The sequence below is a fragment of the Brienomyrus brachyistius genome, chromosome 14 (assembly GCF_023856365.1).
Source record: "Brienomyrus brachyistius isolate T26 chromosome 14, BBRACH_0.4, whole genome shotgun sequence".
Lineage (NCBI taxonomy): Eukaryota > Metazoa > Chordata > Actinopteri > Osteoglossiformes > Mormyridae > Brienomyrus > Brienomyrus brachyistius.
In genome coordinates this window covers 9780210-9805871 of record NC_064546.1, presented here as the reverse complement: position 1 = coordinate 9805871, position 25662 = coordinate 9780210, and the positions used below count along the sequence as shown (strand labels likewise).

General features: G+C 40.2%; 3 protein-coding genes across 3 annotated transcripts; all 3 read right to left on the bottom strand.

Annotated features, from left to right (window-relative positions):
* Positions 1 to 3027: 3027 nt before the first annotated feature.
* Positions 3028 to 14013, bottom strand: LOC125707664 (tyrosine-protein kinase Blk-like). Its single transcript, XM_048974949.1, has 13 exons — positions 13527 to 14013; positions 11382 to 11595; positions 11086 to 11122; positions 10772 to 10865; positions 9955 to 10053; positions 9776 to 9879; positions 8635 to 8784; positions 8210 to 8362; positions 7335 to 7514; positions 4751 to 4827; positions 3888 to 4038; positions 3634 to 3765; positions 3028 to 3542 (listed from the first exon to the last, which is right to left on the bottom strand). The coding sequence occupies exons 2-13, from the start codon at positions 11484 to 11486 to the stop codon at positions 3340 to 3342; spliced, it is 1485 nt and encodes a 494-aa protein (XP_048830906.1). The 5' UTR covers positions 11487 to 11595; positions 13527 to 14013; the 3' UTR covers positions 3028 to 3339.
* A 713-nt stretch (positions 14014 to 14726) lies between these two features.
* LOC125707654 (retinitis pigmentosa 1-like 1 protein) lies at positions 14727 to 18958 on the bottom strand. Its single transcript, XM_048974933.1, has one exon. It carries the CDS (start codon positions 18940 to 18942, stop codon positions 16519 to 16521), a length of 2424 nt encoding a protein of 807 aa, XP_048830890.1. The 5' UTR covers positions 18943 to 18958; the 3' UTR covers positions 14727 to 16518.
* Positions 18959 to 21632: 2674 nt separating this feature from the next.
* On the bottom strand, positions 21633 to 25617 carry LOC125707217 (retinitis pigmentosa 1-like 1 protein). The gene is made up of 3 exons (XM_048974202.1): positions 24979 to 25617; positions 23184 to 23361; positions 21633 to 22866 (listed from the first exon to the last, which is right to left on the bottom strand). Exons 1-3 carry the CDS (start codon positions 25615 to 25617, stop codon positions 22553 to 22555), a joined length of 1131 nt encoding a protein of 376 aa, XP_048830159.1. The 3' UTR covers positions 21633 to 22552.
* Between the last annotated feature and the right edge of the window lie 45 nt (positions 25618 to 25662).

Genomic DNA, 25662 nt, shown 5'->3' with positions numbered 1-25662 from the left:
AATTTCCAGCCAATCGCATTCATGCATTCCCTAGAATTTTTATAAATATAGGTGAAAAGGGACACAATAGTTAGGATTAGTGCACAACTTTGTATGAAATAGAAGGACTTCTGCCATTTTTGTATGTGTAAAAATGTAAATTGTTATACTTAAGACTCCATGGTATGTTTTCTGTGAGAGTTTTTTTTATACAAGTTAAATCTACCGAACGTAATTTCCAGATCTTGGGGACAGATTACTGAAAGGATAGAATTGTACGCAACATCTTATTATAAATGTTGTTTATGGAGAGAATTATTTTTTAATTCTTTTCTTCCTTGTTAGCTGTGCCAAAGGACGCCTGGCACCTTAACTGGTAGAGACTGAGCCTAGAGGAGGAATTTCCGTCTTGTTCCCTGCATACTAATAAGCGGAACTAAAAAGCTGTGATTTTTTAATTTAATTTAATTATTTTTGCAAAGTAGCGATAGCTACCTTCATGCGTTTTTGTACACTTACAATTGCTCAAAATCTTATATCCCGCATGAACTCATAAGGATCATAAAACAAAAGAACTCTCAGCCACATTTTTGGCTGTCGATTTAATGTATCATCAGCCATGTGTTGTAGGGAGCCTGAATCCCACGCCTGTTCTGTATGCATCTGTGTGGAGTTTCTCTTGGTGTGGGATTTCTTCAGATGCTCCATCAGTCCAGCACTATGTGATTAGGTAAATTTGTGTTTCTGAATTGCTCCTGAATGTGTTCATTGCATGTGCACTTTCACAGACTAACATCCTCCCCCGGGGCTCCCCTGTGTTGCCTGGGATAGACTCCCAGCTCTCTGATACCCACTGTCAAGGATAGATGTGTGATGGATATAAACCATTTTGGCATTTGTTATATGGGCTTTGTATTTGACCTTTCTTATATGAACTATAATTATTCCAAGTCAGTGGTTCAAAAAGTCTTTATACCTCCACTTCAGTAATACTTAGGTTCTTCGCACAGTGTTTGCCTCAGTGGGCTGAGCCTCTGTACTTGGAACCAGAAGGTTGTTGATGCAAGCCAGGCCTCAGCAGAACAGTCACGTCTGTAGGCCCTTGAGCAAAGCCCTTAATCCCCAGCTGTGTCGGTGTCCCTGCCAAGCTGGCCCTCACCTGCATAAGCATCTGGAGAGCAAGATGGGGTAGGAGAAAAGAAAATCTCCCCACTGGGATCAATAAAGTGTCATCATTTCATGTCAGTGATGAAGTGGTTGTTGCCTGACTGGGGGGGGGAGTGTTGGTGATGACAAAATTTACCGACCGTGGGGGCTAGCCCTTGGTGCCATTATGGCCGACGTTTATATACACTGATACCTTTGTGTAGTACTAGAGTGGACCTTGCATACCACTGGTACCATAGTATGAGAATCACTGTATTATACACTGTATTATATTGTAGTATATACAAACTCAAATTACAGGCTACTCTCCTACTTGACTTCTCAATTGAACATAAAATAGAATATAAATAAAACAATAAAAATAACAAACATAAAACTTTCTTTATGTATTCTTCACCGGTGCAGTGGATTTAAGTAAAGAACTATGAAGGTGCTGCAAATGGCTCTGCATAGTAGTAGCTTTAGCCGCTGTGTACGGCATGATTTTCCTAAAGTGCTTACAGATGTTTCGTGTTTTGTCTGTCACCCTTTCGCCATTTATACCCAAAATGCTGCCACACAAAACATTTAAAAGTGTCTGGGGCATCTACTATGGTAATTTCGTCAGACGCCGACATGCTTACAGCAGCTGATTTGCAGGGCCGTTGCGAGACCACTTCTCACTCCGACGAGAAATCTCGTCATGTTGTAATACCGCGAGATCTCGTGACACGACACCCCTATAGTATTAAGATATACAAACTACATTGCACTCATATTAAAAGGACATTAGAAGTCATAGTACACAATATAATGTATTATGGTGATTTGTAAATTCTGTATGTTATTCATGCATCTCTGCTTAACTTGCTAGAGTAGCCTGTTTTCTTCCGGATTGTATTTTGTTTACATATGAGAAGGTTATTTCATGAACATATATATTCTCACCCATACAACCTGGATGTTACACAAGTTTTCCTGGAACAATGGAACAAGAAATCTGTCAAAGCTGCCCGGTATCGTGTCATATACACCAACAAAGGATTGCAGTGTCTTGCTCAGCAGGTTAGACCTCTGTACCTGATAGCAGAAGGGTGCTGGTTCTGGCCTCGGTTGAATACTCACATCTCTGTTGTCCCCCCTCCCACACACACACACACACACACAAGTATATATATATATATATATATATATATATATATATATATAAATATATATATATATATATATATATGTCTGTGTATATCTCAAAGAGGTGAAGATGGGATATCAGTAACAAACCATTCCAATGTACATGCGCAAATAGGAAATATAGTTTCAGTTCAGCTACAGCATGCACAACTATTCTTTCTCCAAATTTGGAAAGATATCTTGCCCTGCCATAATGACATGTAGGGAGTAGAGAGGAGAGCATTTACTGGTGCATGGGTGTGCATATGTCGGTTCTAACACTTGTACGCTGAAAACTTACACTGAAGGAAAGGAATCCTCAGAGATCCACAAAATCCACAGAAGCTGGCTTGGAAACTGGTCAGATCAAAGGCCAAAGAGAACAAGTGCAACATAAACTCATCGTTTCAAATCCACGTTAATGTACCTTTTATTATAAATTATCTACACGATACTGTACTGAAGGCAGAATAAAACTGAAAACATTTCAATTTCAATATTAGTATACGGGTCGTTGTCGACTTATGACCTACGTGACTTACAACGGATTGATTTTATGACTGCTCCGAGGCGGCAGATATGTGGTCAGGACTTCGCCATGTCTGCCAGTGCGAGTGTTGTGCACCCTGTGTGTATGACAGTCTCCACCCCAACTGCCAGCAGCAATGAACTAAGAAAATGGTGATAAAAAAGTAAAAAAAAAACAAAAAAAAAAACACCAAACAACACGACTTAAAGAAGATATAATTTTATTATACAGTATACTATACATATGATAATTTATGCATATGAAATAAAGGGCCGACTTACGAACAAATTGTCAGTCGAAACTGGTCGCAGTCGTAATACCTAATTACACACTTTTTTCGCTTCAGTTTCAAAACTATATGTTCCTCTGGAAAAACATCAGAAGAATCAGATAAAACAATAATAATATTTCATTAAAACACAAACCTGTTGTATATATATGGTGGTTAGAACTTCTGAGCTAAACAAATCACTCGTTCAGATTAATTCAGGGCTTCAGCCTCGTGACGCCGAAGATTATGGCTCAAACTCATATTGTCTCTCTGTTGCAATGAAAAAGTCTTCCAGAGTATCCTGTAAGTATTCAAATGTGGGTCTTTCCTCTGGGGTGTTTCTCCAGCATTGTAGCATGATCTCATACAGCTCCACAGGACACTTGTCTGGAGAAGGCATTCGATAGTTTCTGCTCAAGTTCCTCACGACCTCTGGGTTTGTCATGCCTACAGAAAGCAGAATACCCAGCTAGCTTTGCAACTCAAACGGTGGGGTAGGATGGTATAGATACTGCAGACAGGACACTGAGAGGATTACCTGGATATGGCACTCTGCCATATGTCACAATTTCCGTGAGGAGAATGCCGAAAGACCAGACGTCTGATTTTATGCTGAATGTGCCATAGTTGATCGCTTCAGGCGCTGTCCATTTGATGGGAAACTTTGCCCCTAGGTGAAACAAAAGAGGTGAAGAATGCATTAATGTCAGTAATGCAGCAGACCAGGAAGTTGACCTTAGTAACTGTTTGTATTCATTCACTGAAGTGTATCTGAATAATATCGAGATATACCTTCTTGCGCCGTATACTCATTGTCGATGATTCTAGCAAGACCAAAGTCTGCTATCTTACAGTGCAGTGTTTCGGAGACCAGAACATTTGCTGCCCGGAGATCCCTGTGGATGTAGTTGTTTACTTCAATGTAGGCCATGCCTTCAGCAATCTGCGGGGTACATGTTCATAAAATACCAGAAATCAGTCCTTAACCTCACTTAATTATTTGCATTTATAATGCTGGTGTGAATGTCATTGTTGTGTTAGTTTTTGGAAGCATTTTAATTAATTATCATCATACACATCACTAGCTCCGGCCAGTATATAATATTTTTGGGAGAGCTAAGTAATCTAAGATCATCTCTGACGTGTTGACAGAATGTTTACTGTCTGAGGAAATCAAACGTCTTTCAACATACAGGCATGAAGAGTGGAATTATTTACATCACTTCCTGTCCTGATTGTTACAAGTGATAAATATGGATGCTTGAGAACCTAAGTATAGCTAACCACAAAGCTTTACTGCTTTGAAAGTTTAAATGCGTCAAAGTGTAGAAGTCTCCAGCCGAGGCCCAACACAACCTCAAGAGAAACTAAACATGGATAAAGTATAAATGAATGTGCTCGTTTCTGTATATCAGATGCTGCATACATTTTAACAGTGAGTAATCTATTAAAATTTTAAATTAACAGATAGATAGATAGATAGATAGATAGATAGATAGATAGATAGATAGATAGATAGATAGATAGATAGATAGATAGATAGATAGATAGATAAAAAATCAGCAAATATAAGTGATTTTACTTGACCAAAATATATCATGACATAAAATATTAAGATTAAGCCAATTAAATGTAAGATAGATTACTGTTCATACCTGTGCAGACATGTCTATCAGCGTGGAGAGTCCAAGTTGATTTCCCTCATCCGTTTTTAAAAAGTCAAGTAAGCTTCCTTGAGCGGGAAATAGAAAGTTCAGAATTATATTCTAACAAGGAAAGCAAAGTTGCACAGCTGCAGAGGAAGTCAGCAAACACTTTTCCCCAATGGTAGCTGTAGGTTTTGTTTGATGGTGATACCTGGAGGATCATGATTGGGAGGAACGCCCCCCCCCCCCCCCGATCTGAATCTGAGCGGTGTTTTGTAATTGGACTTCTGTGCTCGTCACGGGTTGTCCATAATGAACACCATGTGTAAACATAAGAGTGTCCATATGTGCACTTAGCATCAGGACACCCTAGGTCACAGTTCGATGATCGACTTTGTGGTCATGCCATTGGACTTGTGGCCGCATGTATTGGACACTCAGGTAAGGAGAGGGGCAGAGCTGCCAACCGATCACCACCTTGTGGTGGGTTGGCTCCGCTGGTGGGGGAGGAAGCCGGTCAGGCCTGGCAGGCCCAAGCATATAGTGAGGTTCTGCTGGGAACGTCTGGTGGAATCCTTTGTCAGAAGGAGCTCCTACCTCCGGCAGAACTTCGCCCATGTCCCGGGGGAGGCGGGGGACATTGAGTCCGAATGGGCCATGTTCTGCACCTCCATTGTGGAGGCACCTGACCGGAGCTGTGGCCGTAAGATGGCCGGGGCCTGTTGCGGCGGCAATCCCCGAACCCGCTGATGGACCCCGAGAGAGATGGATGCCGTCAAGCTGAAGAAGGAGTCAGAAGAAGGAGCCTTTTTATGCCTGTGGGACTCCAGAGGCAGCTGATGAGTACCGGCGGGCCAAGCGGAACGCGGCTTCAGTGGTCACTGAATCAAACACTTGGGTGTGGGAGGAGTTTGGCGAGGCCATGGAGAACGACTTCCGGACGGCTTCGAAGAGATTCTGGTCCACCATCAGGTCCACCATTTTCAGGTTGGGAAAGCAGTGCAGCATCAACACTGTTTATGGTGGAGATGGGATGGCACTGACCTCAGCTCGGGACGTTGTGGGTCGGTGGAGGCAATACTTCGAAGACCTCCTCAATCCCACAAATACATGCCTTCCAATGAGGAAGCAGAGTCTGGGGACTTGGGGTGGACTCCCCTATCTCTGGGGTGGAGGTCACTGAGGTGGTTAAAAAGCTTTCTTAAGGCTCTGGATGTCATGGGCTGTCCTGGTTGACACGCATCTGCAGCATCAGGGACAGTGCCTCTGGACTGGCAGACCGGGGTGATGGTCCCCCTCTTCAAGAAGGGGGACTGGAGGGTGTGTTCCAACTATAGGGGAATCACACTCCTCAGCCTCCCTGGTAAGGTCTATTTGGGGCTCCTGAAGAGGAGGGTCCATCGGATTGTCAAATCTCAGATTAAGGAGGAGCAGTGTGGTTTTTGCCCTGGGCATGGAACAGTGGACCAGCTCTATACTCTCAGCAGAGTCCTGGAGGGTGCGTGGGAGTTTGCCCAACCAGTCTACATGTGCTTTGTGGACTTGGAGAAGGCATTCGACTGTATCCCTTGGGGAATCCTGTGGGGAGTGCTCTGGGAGTATGGGGTGCCGGGATACCTTATAAGGGCTGTTTGGTCCCTGTATGACCGGTGCCAGAGCCTGGTCCGCATTGTCGGCAGTAAGTCGGACTCGCTCCCGGTGAGGGTTGGACTCCGCCAGGGCTGCCCTTTGTCACCAATTCTGTTCATAACTTTTATGGACAGAATTTCTAGGCGCAGGCATGGCGTTGAGGGTGTCCAGTTTTGTGACCTCAGGATTAGGTCTCTACTTTTTGCAGATGATGTCCTTCTGTTGGCCCTCTCACTGGAGCAGTTCACAGCCGAGTGTGAAGTGGCTGGGATGAAAATCAGCACCTCCAAATCCAAGACCAAGGTCCTCATCCTAAAAGGGTGGAGTGCTCTCTCCGGAGACCTTCCCCAAGTGAAGGAGTTAAGTATGCAGGCACTGCATCAGTCTGTCATGGTGAAGAAAGAGCTGATGCCAAAAGGCAAAGCTGTGGGTAGTGACAAGAAAGAATGAGATCACGAATACAAGCGGTCAAAATGAGTTTCCTCCACTGGGTGGCTGGGTTCTGCTTTAGAGATAGGGAGAGGAGCTTGGTCATTCATGCGAGACTAAGAGTAGAGACGCTGCTCTTCCACATCAAGAGGAGCTAGATGAGGTGGCTCGGGCATCTGGTCAGGATGCCTCCTGGACGCCTCCCTGGTGAGGTGTTCCAGGCATGTCCCACTGGGAGGAGGCTCCGGGGAAGACCCAGGACACACTGGAGAGACTATGTCTCTCGGCTGGCCTGGGAACACCTCAGGATTCCCCCGGAGGAGCTGGACGAAGTGGCTGGGGAGAGGGAAGTCTGGGTATCCCTGCTTAGACTGCTGCCCCTACGACCCAACCCGGAAAAGTGGTAGGAAATGGATGGATGGATGGATACAGTATTAGCACTTTGTTTGTAGCCTTGAAAACAGCTACATGATAATGGCACAATACGCTATGTTTTTAGTTACTAGCTCAGCTCCAGGCACAGAAGGATGCTCACCTTTCTCCATATACTCCGTCACAATGAGGATGGGTATCTTGGTGACGACAGCATAAAGACGCACCAGCTTGTCATGCTGCAGCTGCTTCATCAGGTTGGCTTCCTGCAGAAAAGCTTCAGGCTCCATACTGCCCTCTTTGAGAGTTTTAATGGCCACCTTCTGCTTGTTCTTATAGAACCCTAAGTGGGGAGCAATTTTTTTACCTTGCTATGAAGCTTTGCAGTGCATATATTTATATATGAAACAATTCAAATCCAGTTACTGTTGGGTTTCTGTCCTGAATAAACAAAATGTTTATGGTTCAACAACTAATTCAACTTAGCATTTAAGGCTTTTTGCACATAGTAATTTATTGTTTATAGTGACATCTAGGGATTGTGTGCAGCTACTGCAATATTCAGATCTCGATCTCTTACATCACTGGGAAGTGTCTTCCTTCATTACTCAAAGTCGAACTCTAATCAAGGTTTCCGGAATGTACCAAAAACCACCCATCCCCCCATTACATCTCACTGCTAATTATGCTAACTAAAAGTATGACAAATATAGCTGTGCGATCAGTCGTAGCGCCATTGAAAGATAGCATGATCTGAGCGCTATGGAACACCGTCAGCATCAAAATCGACATCAACATCTCATATTTTTAACACATATTTTTTCCAACGTGTTAACACGTTCATTTTCTGTGTCTTAAGACTCAAATCTGACAGGTTGATTCAGAGGGTTTGATGCCCCATGGCGTTCCATAGAGGCCCAGTCTCCTGTACCGTGGGTCAGGACCATGTCACACAACAACCCAGGCTTGCTAGCTTGGTGTCAGAATCACTGCGGTAACATATCGATTGTTGAGTAGGTTTCTGATATCACTCCTCACCCATCCAGACTTCTCCGAACTGACCAGCGCCCAGTTTCCTCACCATCTTCAGTGATTCACGGGGAATCTCCCAGTTGTCTTGTCCCCAGGGGCACTGGGGCATGATGGATTTACATGGCATGGTCAGCTGCTGACAAAGGCCACCTGCTGTTTCTGGTAGTTTTGCAGAGAAATGTAATTCAGATGAAACATATTGTCATAATATAATGATACACATTATCAATAGGAGACAATGGTGACATTGTTCCTCCGAGAAATAGATAGATAGATAGATAGATAGATAGATAGATAGATAGATAGATAGATAGATAGATAGATAGATAGATAGATAGATAGCATATTATTGGTACATTTACTTCTTTAATTATTCTACATTGCCCATCTGCCCAATGAACAGTTTGACATACAAATATCATTCGGCTTACTGGAATAATACTTCACTAGCTCCGACAGTGATGGAAAGGTGATTTTTGGAGAGATGTAGAATCCTCCATCGTCAAGTGAACGTATTTTGTAGTGTTTGACCGCATGTCCTTGCCCGGGCACAATGTCTTTGATAGACAGAGAGAAGGCCCCTGGGGAGGGAAAACTCTTTGCAGCTGATATACACTTTTTTAAAGAAATGTACATTAGTGGTTTAATCAACACAGACAATTTTAAGTTTCATTATTTTTAGTACAAGGCTATAGTTTCATCAAAAGAGTGTGAGAAAGGCGCTATATAAATGGAACTTTTTATTAGTACAGTTAACAAAGCAGCTAATATTAGTCTTTAGTCTGTACATCTGCACACTTTCATGTACATTAGTACTGATGCCCAAAACACACACACACACACACACACACAAACACACAGGTTTATTATAATAACTTTGTGGGGACTCTCATTTCTGTGGGGAAACCTCTGATCCTAACACGACCTTAACTCCTACTCAGCCCGAACTTTAACCATAAGTAACCAAACTACATATGAACCTTTTTGACATTTTTAGTTTTTTTGATCACATTGGTGTAATCGTGCCTCACACCTCTGGGACCCGGGTTCGAGTCTCCGCCTGGGTCACATGTGTGTGGAGTTTGCATGTTCTCCCCATGTCGTCATGGGGTTTTCTCCGGGTACTCCGGTTTCCCCCCACAGTCCAAAAACATGCTGAGGCTAATTGGCGTCGCTAAATTGCCCATAGGTGTGCATGTGTGAGTGAATGGTGTGTGAGTGTGCCCTGCGATGGGCTGGCCCCCCATCCTGGGTTATTCCCTGCCTCGTGCCCATTGCTTCTGGGATAGGCTCCGGACCCCCCGCGACCCAATAGGATAAGCGGTTTGGAAAATGGATGGATGGATGGATATTGTCATGATACATCATTGAACATTTGTTTGATTAATATGACAAATCGGTCTTGCTTTTTTTACATGGCCTAAAAATGTTCTTCCTAATTATGACTATTGGAATTTGTTGACTTAATTAGACTGTAGTGGTATCATGGCTCAGATGAAGTAAAGTCAAAGCTGCAGGTTGTAGTAGATTATTATCACAAGTCAAGCGACAACAACAAAAAGTCATACAGACCTTTATTTGTCTCGCTTTCTCGGATTAAAAAGGCTCCGACTTTGTTTCCTGGGGCCAACAGCAAACGCTCTGTTTCTTTACGGCTCAAGTTTTTGAAGAACCACCTGCGGAGCACGAACACAAACCGCTAAGATATCGGCGTTTCTCAGCCGCCGCGCGACGTGCCACTCGCTTCTCACCTTTCCATTTCCAGAGACTCCAGTTTGGCCACATGAGTTCTGGGAATGTATCCTTCTTCCCCAGTGACCAAAGATTTAGCCAACCACCAGTCTCCTTTCCTGTAAAGAAATGATAATGATTTTGACACGGAAAAAAACTATTACTGCTTAAAACAGGCAAAGGGTGTATAATTATAATTATAATATATATTTATATTATATTATATTATATTAGAATATAATATATATATATATATATATATATATATATATATATATATATATAGCACAATAGACTTTTTATATTATATTTCTAATGTAGCAAAAAATCACAAGAAGCTACATATCAGGCCCTCACGATCACGTTGGATTCATGATTAAATAAATGTTTGTATCGACACATATGATCATTTTATATTTTGTCCAGAATTTTATAGTATTTTTCATCAGCTTAAATTGACACTAAAATGTCTTGCTTTATGTCATGACATTAACGATTTATTATTATTCTGTTTTTAATTTATTTACGTATATTTATTTATTTGTTTGTTTGTAAGTTAAATGTCTGCTTGTTTGCACATGAGTTTAAATAAACTGCATTTCAATCTTGTGTTTCATTCTCAATGAATTTCAGTCATGGTTTGGCTTGATTACGGCATGACCATTAACTTCATTAATTTCCTTGACGAATGCACATTCAAGAAAAACGTCTCAACTTAATGAATCCTTTTTAATCAAAGCTATGATCTGCTACAGGAAGTTTACGAACAGCAGGGTTGCTGCCCTGAAAATCAAAAAATCGTGGTTGACTCATCATCGTAAACAAATTCATACTTACTCGTGTATAATCTTTAGTTTGTCTCCTTTTTTAAACTGCAGATCATGGTCGTTCATTGGATTGAAGTCAAACTGAGCAATAGCAACATCTCTATCTGAAGAACAAAAACATACAAAGATACATATTAGCATTGTTTCATAAACTTATCAAGAATTATTAATATGAGAATGTGTTTTCCGTGATGCGTTTTGCGTCTGTTGATATTTTGGCTGGTCATGGTGAATTCCTTCCTAAACCTGCACATTTTCAACTTTAGCAGATTGTTGCATTTTTGGTTTTTGAGTGAAAAGTTGTGTCACTTGAATTGTAATTACCAGGATTTGGAGGTCCCAATGTGTTGGCTTCAAGTTCCTGAAAAAACGACACACCATATACAAAACAGATAATTCAAATAATAGAGTTTTATTAATTTGGTAGTAAATTGCAGTCCATTACCCTTAACTATCACCAGGGTACAATAAGGACAAAAAAAATAAATCTTAAAAATATACAATATATTCAGATTCTAATCTATGTTTCCGTCAAATGAACTCGTGAATTTGTACAGTGGGAAATCGAACCTTTAGTCCTGAAATAGTCTTGTGACTTGGTTAGACCAGAAAACACTCACTGTGTCTGATCCAGGAGATAAGGAGTTGGTCTGCAGTCCATTTTCTCTGAAGGAGAGATCTTTGGAGATTCTAACATGTCTCAGGATGCTCTGAGTACAACCCATCTTTCAAGATGGCGTTTGTGGCCTTCAGTAACAGTCCCGTATTGCTGTTTGCATATGCTTAAATGGTGAGCATACCGTACATGTCATACACAGGTTCTTTTAAAAGCACCTGTACAAAGCAAAAAGCACTGTTAACATCCTATGAAGTAATTTTTCAGGCAGGGCAAGAATGAATAGAATTGACGAGAATTAATAAGAGTTTAGGACTCAATCAGCACCTGCTTATGTGAGTCTACATAGGCATTATAGACATTAATGACATGTTCACTGTATGATATTTTAGTACAAACATTTTAACAAGAAAAAGACAACAGCAAAATTTTAACAAAGACCTCGAAGATAAATAGTTACATTCATCCAAAAATGTACGGAATTTATTCTGTATTCTGTCTTATCATGCACAACTTATTGTGCATTTAAATTAGATGAGTTGTATATTTTGTTATGTATATTTTGTTATGTATATATTCTGTATCGTGGGCTATTCATATCCTGTTCTGATACTGTTCATCTTCTATTTGTCAAAGAATAGAAATAAATGTCCGTCTTTGATTATAACAATACAATATATATCTTGTATGTAAATTGTGATGGAATAATATTTAAAATCCTAATAGAGCAACATTGCCTACTAAGGACACTCTATTACATACGTAATAAATAATGCAATAAATTGTGATTTGAATTTATATTTGTGCAGTGTAGTTTTATACAAATTTTAATTTGAAATAATGTAATCTGAGTGGTAAAATATGATAAGCGTGATACGCAAACATATGTTTTTGGTTGACAGTTTCCTTAATATCACTGGAATTAAAATGCGTAAGACACAGACTGGGATGCTGGCGTTACCACGATTATATATAAACCTGCTGTTTGACATAATATAAATATTTATATTGAAATCAAATTAGATCACTAAACACAATAAAGTCTTTATTAGCTTTATTGCATCTACTGATGCATTGTTGAAAGATATAACATTTTTATTAATATATTCAGGAACCAAGTCAGTTTTTAACTACATTGGATGTAATAATTGTATCTATCTATCTATCTATCTATCTATCTATCTATAGAAAGCGAGATTTTATACATATATGATATACTTTATTATTTAAAACTTTAATCATTCGGCTTTGTGCAAATAAGAGTTACAAATAGAGCTACATAATTCACAAAAGTAATTAAATAAAGCAAAATATTTAGATTTTCTATTTTTTTCTGTGATAATAGTTTACCTTGTAGTAATTCCAAATTTTAACAATATCAGGTTATAGTGCGATGTCACATACATGAATCCATACTTTCAACTGAATATTATTATTAAACGGCAATTAGTCAATACTTGTATTATTTGCATATTGGAGATTTTTTATGTTGAAATTTTATTTGATTAATTGCGCTTCAGAATCGTCTCCAGTATTTTATCCTTAAGAATTCACTTCATGCCGAGCATTTAAAGGATAACCGACAGAATTCCTTCTGGAGAGCTTAACCATATTCATATGCTGAAATCCTATTCATATAACAGTATCTCCAGATCATCAAATTTTACAGCAAATAGACCCATAAGGACTGAAAACATTTAAACTGAAAAGGAAGTACTGAGTATTTTTCCTTACTCAATCTGATAAAAAAAAAGAGTTTATTAAACCAGAATTACACATAAACATTAACCAACTTCTACTCTTTTTATACTTTTTCAGGTATCGAAAAACATTTTTACCATGATTACGCAGTCAATACTGGAAATAATGTGTAAATAAAATATGAAAGATAATCAGAAGATTATAATACATATGTATTATATATGTTTTTTTTTAATCTTCCCAGATGTGTTAAGAATCTGATTACAAATTATACCAGCCTAGGACCTATAAAAATAACGGTGATCACTAAGGATACGGCCTTGAAAAACCATATATATATATATATATATATATATATATATATATATATATATATATATATATATATATATATATATTAATAAATACATTCTTCTGATGCAGTATTAAAATATTCATGCAGACATACCTTAATCTCGACTTTGGAGTTCGAGTGTCATATAATAATGCAGGAAGTTTAACTAGCTTACAATTCGGAAAAACTGTGGCTCTGCAAGTTTGTGGTTGAGCGCAATGAGCTCTCAGGGTCTTCTGCTCATTGCCTCAGCCTCACTCTATGGGCCTCTCTCTCTTTCCCCAGCTATTACACATGTATGTCTGGTTATTAATCTGATTAATAACTGTTCCTGACCAAACTAGAGGTTCTACAGCAACTTTTTGTGGCAGGTTGAACCTCCATGATAGGATTTGATCAGGGTGTTTTCATTCTGGCGACTCACAGATGTACTGACCAGGGTGCACAGACATAAGTGGCCTTATCGATATATTGGGCAAGAGCTGGTCTGGTGTACTGGGCAGGCTGTTGTTTCCATGTGCTTCTCCAAGGTACTTAACAATTTAGCAATTTCGGAAAGTGTTTCGCTTAATTTTAAATCGATGTATTCCTGCCGTTCATTTCCTTTCAGCTCACGGATAACATTTTCTAACCCACACAGATGCACATCCTGTTTGGCTAAGGTGGTTTTCAGTAAGCATAGCTCATTGACTTATCAGATCTGTTTAGACGTTTCTAAAATTTGAAACAAAAAAAAAAAAGCAGTTGGGTTTACAGTCTGCTTTGCAAAAGTATTTCATCTTTGCATCATTATAAAAGTGCATAAATAAAAAAAAAAGCTTATGAATGGTGGCTATATTGCAACCTGTTTAACCAAACTTAAGCAGTTTACAGTTTTTATTTATTTATACATCTGAATATTTTACTGGACCGGTTTAGCTTAACTAAATTACTTAAAGGTCACTACAGCAAATATAATGAAACAGTAAGAAAGACATGTGACCCAGATCCACCAAAGATATAGTTCATCCCAAAGTTTCATGTTGACTATTTCTCATTAACTAGCATTTTTCTGGAACAATTCTTGCATTTCATTTCACATCCTTCTCCCTTCTCTCGACCTCTTAGAGATTGTGGCACTAACGGGAAAGCTGGCTTCATCGCCCCCTGCTGGCTCCTACCAGAATATCTGCTACCAGTCTCTCTGCTAACAGTCTCTATCTGCCACATTTGATTTACAATACAGTGTTGATATAAATAAATAATTGTATATTTAAGTCACAGTTAAAGATAAGGCATTAAAACGTTTATCCAAAATAAACTGCAATGCATGTCAAAAAATTAAAAGACAAGCCATAATATTTTAGTGTATTAATATTTTAGTAAGTTTACAGACAGTATATCAAATAATATAAGCATAACACAAGCAATATATATTTGCATTAAATTCACTCCTGATATGGTACAAAATGATGCTTATAATGGCAATAAAATCCAGGTCTTAAAATATTTACTCAACAAACTCATACTCGAAATGCTTTATTTCATGAAGAACAGTATTATGGTGTGATGGGCTGGCCTCCCATCCTGGGTTGTTCCCTGCCTCGTGCCCATAGCTTCCGGGATAGGCTCCGGACCCCCCGCAGCCCAGCGGGATAAGCGGGTTGGAAAATGGGTGGATGGATGGATAGTATTACAATTATACATTATTTGAAAAATTTATTTCTTTTTTTGCCCCCTGGATTTCCTGGCTACCAGTCATATATACTTATAAAATTTCAGGAAACACAGGAATCATTAGGGCCAAGTGCAAAAATAATCTTCAAACATCAGTCAGGTTCCATCAGCATCAATTAAGTTATACACAAAAAAATTATACAGTAAACACATGTTATATTACCTTTACTGACTAAATGTATGCTTCTTGGTATTAACACAAGACATGGTATCCTTTCTGCTTTCTTCCTACACGTTCTTATTAGATTGCATGTTGTATATTATATTAACAGGGCAGACTTTTTTATCTGCAATAAATATCCCAGTGATCTTCATTAATTATCAGCTGGTATTTTTTAAAGCTATTTGCACTGGTGTAGTCAATGATGCGTGATATATGCGCGTGATACAAACTCCATTGGTTTCTTCAAAGGCTCCCTCATCATTTATATGAAATACTTATATTTACTGAAAATGCCCAGCCTATTTTAAGAGAGCAGACTTATGCCTTCAGCCATACTTCATATAATAAGCTATGTGTTGATTAACTTTGCACTGAATGCAGACGTGTACATAGGAAACAGTAATATTTTAAACACCTTCGTCATTTTCGTCTTATAAACAACAATATTTTGTCAAACATTAAAATGACTTTTGGAGTTGCTTAAATTTCTTGAAATCTTTCTGTGACGTTATTAATTTATTAATTAAATTAGACCTTTTTGTTGATAGATTTAAAAATACTATTTGTATTCAATATGTGAAAATTTATTACTACTTCCCTGAGGTTCATATGCATCATTTTCCTTAATATTTGTGAATAACTTTTATTTTAATTAATATCACAAAACCTTTAATATTTCATTATATATGCAAACTACAATATTTGATCCACCCTTCGTGTTTCTTTCCATGACAACAACAGTTTGACTAAGGCTTACAACTGTAGAAATATCAGCATAAAATTTTGAGACATTTTGATTACAGTACATTTTGTGTTACAATTACATAATTATACACACACATTTTTCTTCCAGATGCCACCCTGTTTCAAAATATACCAGAATGTTTTTATCCTACTGAATATATCTGAAATTTCCAGACCCCATTAAAGAAAAGCTGAAATGATAGAGGAATGATAAAGTGCTTAATGTAATATGATTCAAGAACATTGTTCATCAGCTTTAGTGAATTCATGGCTTTTCTAGATTCCCAACCCCTGACGGTCACTGGATGACTCAGTTTTGGATAAGCATTGTTTGCTACTTGAGCTATCTTGACTCTCCTCGGAGACACTTGAATCATCAGAAGACTCTGCAAACTTGATATTCCTGTCTTCATCCAACCTGGTTGCCACTTTCTGGTGCATTTTCCAGCTCCAGTTTCGCCAGGACCATTTTTCTGATATTCTTCAACAGTGAATCTTGCTACAACATGTTTCTGAAACATCCTCTGCTATATCACCGTCATGCTGTTGTTCCTCAGCATTGCCCTCTATACTACATGTTTCAGCAACATGTACTCTTACAGTCACATCAATATCCTCTGTTTCCTGTCTCTCTATAGCTGTGTTGACTTCTGTCTTTGTCTGTTCATAAGATTCTTTCAGCTGATCACATCCATCTTCTTTAACTGAATCACAATCTTCGCTGGTTTCGGGATTTTGTCCTTCTGCATTGTCAATTTTATCTGCAGAATGTTCTTCAGCTGTTCCAACACAACGTGAATCATCATCCTCATGGGTTCTGTTTCCTTCACCTGGATAATCTTCCGTGGTTTCAGCCACAGCTCTGCTGTATTCTTCATTGCTACCATATTTGTCAGCTTCTCCTTTATCACCATCTGCAAGTCCCTTTGCCACTTCAGGAGATGCAATATTTTCTTCAGTTATGCCATCCTGATTGGCCCAGTCTTCTTCTTTAATAGTCACGCCGTCCTCTTCACTGTCTTCAGCCGCATTTTCTCCAGCAATACCATCATTCGTTAGCTCACTATCTCCTCCTCCTGTTTCTCCGTATACTTGACCACCTTCTCCTTTCTCAGCTACATCAATCCCCTCGCTGTCTTTGCCTGACTTACCGGCATCATCTTTTGCAGTACCTCCCTCTTTTTTCTCTAATTGATTACCAGTCATTTGTTCTCTGCTAATACTTTCCACTCCTTCATCAGCTTCATTTTCAATTTCATCTCTTTCCAATTCCTTAAGCTTGGCCTTTTCCCTGTTCCCCTCCCCCTGCAAGACCTTAACATTTTCATTTGTGTCTTGGTTTCCATTGCCACCAACAGTTCTCACTTCAACATTTGGTCGTTCTTTTAAAATTGCAGGAGGTTGCCTTTTCAACTGGAGAATCTTTCTTAGATCAAAATCCATCATCACCGGCGCAGAACATACATTTTTTTTCTGCTCTAGAAGTCTGGAAGCCATTTTCTTTTTCATGCATGTTTCACACGGACAGTATCCGTCTTCACTGCGTTGATCGCTAAAATCTGTACCGGTGACGGTATAATTTTCTTCACTTCTCTGAAGTGAATCCTTTATAGATTTGTTGTGCATGACCTTCAGACGTCTACGTCGTTGCTCAGTTTGTGCAGAAGACTCTCGGGAGATGCTTTGCAGTGGAGGTCTTGGTTCCCTTCCAGCCCGACTGTGAATTTTTTGCAGCTCTCTATTGATGCTTGACTGTATCCTCCTGCTTACCTCTTCTCTCAGTTCATTTATCATAGCATCCAGAATTACATTGTCGTCCAAGTCCCATCGTACTTTAAACTCTGCCATCGCATTTACATAATGTGTCATAAACTGCTTTTCTAGTTTTTTTAACAAATTCAAAACCCAGACAGGATCTGGGTCTTTGGAAACTTTTTTATCTCTTATGTTTTCTGAATATGGAAGTGTCCGAGAACTTACGACATCCTTTATATCTCTTACAGTCTCACCTGCTAATTTTAACATATTACCTTCATTCCCTGAACTTCTATTCGATGTGGAAGGTGTTTCTATAATTTCCTTTGGACTTTCATCACTTCTGATTGTTTCATTTGAACCTGGACCTTTGTGTTTATCTTCTTGTCTCTTGGAATCAGAACCTTCTTCCTCACTTACAGGGCTATCCCTCACACGCATGGCTATGTCAGGAGTCGCTGGATCAGACAGAGTGACTGTTTCTTCTCCATCCAAAATTAGTCTGGATGAAGAGGCAGTAAATTCAATTTCTTCTTCCAATGGTTGTAATGGATTCTGGTCAACAAGTGCATTGCCCGTACTTAGTGGTAATTCCGTTTTTTGTGCCATATATATTCTACCATTATCACTGCCCTTTCCAGAGCCTGCAGAACCACTACTAACATCTACACCAGATGAGGACTTTGGATCATCCGCTGATCGATGGTTTTTGAATGGAACACTTTTCTCCTTGTCCAAAGGATCACACAGCCAAAGTGACTGGAGGACGTTCATCAGTTCGTTATACCGGGCATCCCTAGTTGTGGCATCAGCAGAATCCGTGTCTATCAGCTGAAGATTTGCAAGGCAATCCAATAGCCCTTTGGCTGAGTTGCTAAGTTTTCTTCCATATACGGGGGACACTTCTGGTAGGCTGTTGCATCTATCCAATTTTGGGTTTAACAGAACCTTCATCACCTGTACTGAAGACTGACAGCTTTTTTGCAAGGCTTCCCTGTTGGCACATTTACTGGGTGCTTGTTCATCAACTTTCGGAAGCCGTGACCTGGTTGATTCTTCAAAGGGCTTATTGTCTTCATCATCAGCCTCTTTACCGCCATTTTCCTCTTTGTTTTCTTCTTCTGCCGCGACCGGCTCATCGTCAAATGTCATCGATCCCTTCGGTGCTGATTCCTCCTTCTTTTCAGTTGGATTTTTTTGTATGTTTGTTTCATATGCCTCTCCATCAAATTCCTCTCCAGCATCATATATGGGACTGTCTGTTGGTATTTTTTTCAACCAATCGTGTACTACTTCTCTGGGGGACGTGTTAGGTAAACAGGAAGGCACTATCCCCAATACTTCTGCTTCTTTTTTTGGCAGTGAGGAGCTACTTCTTCTCCTGCGTCTGCATCTGCTGCCTTTGTCATTTCTGTTATCACTTACATTTTTGTATGACTCTGTGACTTCAAGGACACAATTGTAAGTTTTCTCAGTAATTTTTGTCTTGGATTCAGCAGTATCTGGTCTGACATCTTCAGACCTATACTTCAATAAATCAGTTGCAGAGGGTGAGTAAGACAAATTGCTATCATGTGAATTCCCATTCTGTAATGCAGGACTCTTATTTTTTTTAGAAACCCCCTTTGAAGGACTGGGACTAAGACAATTCCAAGTGACTATCGACACAGCTGCTGAATTAGTCCTTGAGGTTTTATTCATTTTTGTGTCCTTTCTAGATGACTTTTTTACAGAATGAACACTCTCATGATCACAGGTTCTAGTAAGTTCTTCATCAGCATCTCTCACTATAGCTGTTCCTTTTTTGATTACAGTACCAGATTCACTGACATCTTGCTTCTCAGTATCTTCATTTTCAAAATCCTTCTCCCTGTGTTCCGAAACAGCAGAATCTCTGCAACGGAGTTGCAAGTCTCCCGAAGAAGATTTATTTCTGGCAGAGCCATTTGACAAGGCAGAGGGTACTCTGTCATCATTTATATTCAAGTGGCTGCTTGTTTTGCATTTTGTGGGAGTTTTTCTGCAAATAGATTCCACACTTGTTACCTCCTGTTCATCACTTTGAAGTGTCTTTGTAGGTGTACTTATCGACTTAGATAAGCAGTGGTCACTTTCTCTGGACATTTCCGATCGCTCTGAAACATTGCTCTCGAAAGATGCTTTGCTCTTTAGTCTCTCTTCAGCACTTTCCTCATTGTGTTTCAACCCCTTTCCATTTGCGGTACCCAGTGTTACTGATTTTGCTGTAGCTTTAGTAATGTTTTTTTTAGTAATGCTATTAGATTCGGTGGATGTAGCAGAGGCCTGTGATTTTAGCGATACCACATTTTCAACTCTTTCTTCACTTTGGTCTATGTCGTTCTTTGGTATTTTTACAGCTAAAGATGTTCCACTATTCTCCGTGTCATTAATTTGACATATACTGGACGCTTTAGTGTCAGATGCTTTGGAATCCACAGACAATGAACTTCTCACTCTCATCTCACTCTCCAGTTCGCTGTCGTTTTCACAGTTGCCAGATATCTTTGGTAAGGGTGTCGCTGGGTGTGAGCCTCCATCACATGCACCACAGGGGTTTGTGTCTGATGGATTTGATTTCCAAGAAACTTTGGTGCCAGCAGACACAGTGCTGGCTGCTCTTTCCTCACTATCATTCAGAGCTGCCATGCTGTGGTGACTAGCAGATATTTCTGATCTTTCCAATTTCATACGTCTGTAGGACGTCTCCCTGCTTACCTTCTCCGCTCTTTCTACCCTCTTCAGTGCTCTGTCTGTTGCAATACTATCTGATGTATTTGGATTCCTGATGTGATGCGACTTCCCCAAACCATTAGAAGCATTTACCGAGGCGGACAGCGCACTTCTCGCCATGTCCATCCTCTCTTCTTGTTCCGTCTCAGCTTCTTGGTTGCAAAGATTATCTGTTGCTACTGACTCTGCTGTTTGTGAGTCATTATGCTGAAACTCGTCAGACTGTCTTGATTTTGATGACCCATTAGGTTTGACAGACATATCACTGACTGCACATTTCTCTGTATCCTCATCTTCTCTCCCTTCGTCGCCTTGAACAGGACATTCAGATGTGCTTGACTGTTGACTTGACTTTACAGATGCATTACAATTTGATATCTTGGATGTCCTAAATTGTGCCGAAATTGTGCTGATTTTGGCTGATGCTGCATGTGATGCTATTCCCTCTGTCTCTACTATCTCCTCTTGTTCTGCACCATGAACAATTTCTGCTTTATTAGAACTATTCATTTTTTCAGAATCACTTGTTTCCGCAAATACAGATGTTTCTTGTGTTTCTAGAATCACCTCTTCATCTTTTCTCAATTGGCTATTGGTTTCATTTTTTAATGCATTTAAAACTGGGGTAATATTTTTATAATTCTCAGATTTCATGGACATTTCTGATGTATTTGTTCTGTCTGACGCAGAACTAACTGATCTGGAACTATGGTATTCAACATTCATATTAAAAAGATTCGCAGATGCCTTTAATCCGGATCTGTCAGAACCACCACAATGTGGACATGCATTAGACTTCCTGGATCTTTGTGAGATGCTGATAGCTCTTTCATGTCCATCTTGTCCATCTGGACCTTGGCCGGTAAACAATGATTCGGGAATATCGGTCTTTAAAGAGTTCATATTATATGATTTCTTTGACAACCTTGATGCATTGCTACATTTCAATCTAGTGCTGGCTTTTCTGGAATCACTCTCAGCAATAGCTACCTTACTCCCTGGTACAACTGAAACTATATCAGAGTTGTGAGATTTTCTGGGTTTAGATGATCGTTTTGAAACAGCTGATATAGCACTACGTACACCCTCATTGTTTTCATTTTCAGCCTGGTTTACTAGTAGCTCTATCATAGGAGATACAGACGTGCTGTAATGTCTAGACTTTCCTGACTGAGTACAGCAGAAAGATGCTTTGTTTGGAGGTTTGGGTGGCAAATGGTTCACAGAGTAAACTGATTTGTGTGCAGTGATGGAGCAATTCGATGCAATACTTCCCATTATCCCCCTATCATCAGGATCGTCGCCATGAGGCCACAAGGATGCTCTTGATATGCTTGGTGGGAGTTCGTCATCATCAGTATCTTCATCATCCTGATACCCCTTGAGTTTCTCCAAGATCTTCGAGGTGCTGCTCGTTCCTGATACAGGTCTATCCTCTGAGATCTGTGCGACTCTAACATTCTCTTTCTGTGAACTTCTGATGCTTACAGAGGCTAAACTGTTAGAGCTGGTTTCATCATTCTCAGGACTCTTACACTTTTCGTCCATGGAGCCTCTGCTGTCAGACTTTGCACAGACTTCACTGCAGCTACAGCAGTGACTGACGGCACGATATTCCACTTTGGTATCCCCAGCCTTCACAGTCTGCTGAAAACAAGTTGCTTTTTGTGCGACATGCTCTGCGTACTCTTCACTGGATTGAGAAATTGTAGCCATGCTCTCCACAGATTCCTTTTTGCATACAATTTTATGGGAAGATGCATTTGAACTTGAAGATCTAAAATGCCTGATGCTCCTCTGGTCTCCATGCAAAGGATTCTTCCAGATGTCGTACTCTTTGCAATGACGGCAGTCATTTCGGCACTGTCGGGACTCATCTAGATAACTCTGGTTGCATTTTGATACGTACAGTTCTTCATGTTCACCTTGTACATTGGATTCTGGATCTGAACAGCTTTCAGAATTGCCTTGCTGTAGATAATGGGACTCTTTGTTTCCGAAAGCAGAGTCATTAACAGTCCCCCACTGACTTCTTAATTTCAGTAGACCAGTGGAGGGTTTCGTCATTAAGGAGACGGAACCGTACTTTCATCTCCACTGACAGACTCCCATCTTTATTAACAAGAACTCTTTTCTCAATGTCATCATTCATCAGTGTGTCATGTGCATGTGAACAAGTACCAACATGAGCCTTATGGTCATGAGCCATGTGCGGTCCATTGGGGCATGATTTTTCTGATGACGAGGAAAATCGGGTCGACCTGTTACTTGAATCTGATCTTGGGTGGATGATACTTTTCTTTGTCTCAAGTCCAAAATTGACTGCTGTTACACCATGCAAAGAAAGAAGAGCAGAAACCTAAATAAGAATATGGAAAATAAAACGTATAAAGGCGCTACAATTTTGACGATTCTCAAGCATCTGCATAACTATTGTGAATACATTTACAACTATCATGAATTTATAATAACAAAACTGATTCAAATTACATAGGACTCTACTCTTAATGGGTCATAAATAAAATGTCCTTGTTTAAATTGGTTTTAAACAACTTACCGCTACCAGCAGAGTCTGAGACAATAGCAACAAAAACTGAGCAATTTTTTCTTAATTTCTAGAGTTGAAGGTTTTGGTGACCTACCATTTTTCGTGCTTTCGTGGTTTTCACTGCAAATAGAAGACCGTGATCTTGAAGTCAGTCCTGGAAGTTTCTCATCTGAGCTCTTTCTCAAGTTCTCCACCAAAAGTGGATAAAAAGGCTCACGCCCAACGCAGACTAACACACTGGGGCACTGCATAAGGCTGTGGATGCTGTCAATCTGAAATAAACGGATACAGTCTATCACTCGGGGCTCTCACTCTTCAGATATGTTCGCCAGCACAGTGTTCCTGCTATATACCTTTTGCAGCGGTGGCCTGCCATGGACAAATTATAGCCGTCGCTGCTTCAGGTTTTTATGAAGTGTCATGAAGTCACAATTACATGATCCTGCAGAGGGAATTTAAATTTGAATGATGGATACAGGAAGCGGAGTCTGAAAATAAGGGTGGCGAGAGCCAATGAGGATGGAAGACACCGACCGCCATGTGATCGACCTGTGATGAACTAGAAGATAGTAAATAAGAAAATGCATAAAATGAATATAACTAAGTGTTGGGGTCACGTCTGCACCTCTGTGATTATAATAAAGACTGGCCATGCATGCCAGTCCTAGAAGGGAAAAGGAATGTCGGTCCTAGAAGGGAAAACCACAACATTAACCTTAGCGAACTCAATGAATCATAAAACCAATCACTTTAATAAACATCACTGAAATAATCGCCAATGATTTTGTACAATATGAGTTTGTTCAAATATTTCCCCACTGAAGAGAAAGATGCCTGAAAGGTGTTGATGAGGAAGAGAGTCAGGGAAAGAACTCATCCCTCCTTCTATAATATGTAACATTACAGGCCGCTACTATAATGTTTTAATGTTTTTACTGGTTGTGTGATCAAATATTTGTGATGTGAAAGAATTATTCAGTGTTACTCATTCTTGAAATGAACTACACACGCGCACTACCCAGGTACAGCAAAGCCCCTTTGAGGGGGTGGGGGTGCAGTCAGCAAACAGTGGGGGGGGGGTGTTAAAAAAATCCTAGAGGAAACACTGCACAATGTCTATAATTCCATTTTTAAACAGGTTCTTTATGCACATAATAATATATGGCCGACGTGGGCAGTCACCCAGGACAGTGTCTTGCTGGGGGAGGCATGTGGCACCTACACAAAAAAAACACCGGAACAGTGACATTTACACAGTCGGCTTAGTATCACTCATTTGCACGCCATGTCAATGATGTCACGTCACCGTGTGGGTCAGTTAACCTTGTCAGAGTGGGGGCCCTGATTCCAGTTTGTGAGTTAGGCAGCTCAGGACACCCAACTGGGACTCCAAGGTAGGGTGAGTGGGGGGAATATATCAAATATCACACCGCTAACTTTGGACAATACTAGTGTAATTAGTCAAATCAGTCATAAAAACGTGTCCTTATTTATTTATATAATTCCAATCCAAATTTCTTAATAAAAATGACAATTTGTGCCAAAGGTTATTATTTTTTCTTTTTTTAGCAGATGAAGGGGAGTTCACCCAGTGCCATACAAGCTAAAACCACCATTGTATAGCACATATATTCCTGTAGCATTTTAAAGGGTAAAAGCCATTTAAAAAGATATGTTTTCATTATTATGGAAAGACAAATTCACCTGTGATCACATGATTACGACATCAAAGTACTGATCCACTCATATCACAGATTTTTTGGGATATCACAAGTGTTTCAATACAAGTCCCTGATGAATGAGACCTGATTAAGCACTGGACATTTCAAGGGGTTAAATACCTGAAAACTTAGGTTATTTATAACAACTTTAATGAGAATCAACCTCACCTTGTGCCCTTCCAGCGTGTAAAGCTTTCTGATGTGGCACTGCATGAGTTGGGAGATCTCATCAATGAAGACCTTGAGGTTGCGTGTAGTCCTCCTGCTGAGAACGATGGATCTCCGCACCGCTGGGTCGTTATTCTTTACCAGGACAATAGTCTTGGGGTGCCAGTGGTACTGCTTACTTGAGCGGGCGGTGGGTGCGTCCTCTGGACGGGTGGGCTTCCTGTGGATGACGTGGGGGTTACCTGGATGCCAAACGTTAGACCTTCGTCTGAATGTCTCCATGCAGATGGGCTTGACGTGCCGGCGGTCCGAGCAGAGGTAACACCCGCCGTCTTCCAGCTGCTCCAAGCAGTTTATGCTGCGGGTGCCCCTAGGCGTAGTGACGGTTCGCACCCCGAAAGGCAGCGGCACTCGTTGGGAGAGGTCATCCAGGAGGGCGTCGAAGCACTTGAAGCTGCGTTTGTGAACGGCCATTCTGACGCCACCGAACTGAGTGTCCCCGCTCTTGAAGAAGGTGACCCTCTTGGCCGGGTCGGCTTCTGTCACATGGGAGGAGTGAATTACCAATGACAGTGCCTGCCGCGCCTCATTGTTGAAATGTGTGTCGAGGTCCACCTTGTCCGCAGGAACAGTGAACATTCTTCCAGCTCACTCTACGCTGCTGGTAAACAAACACAGCCAACA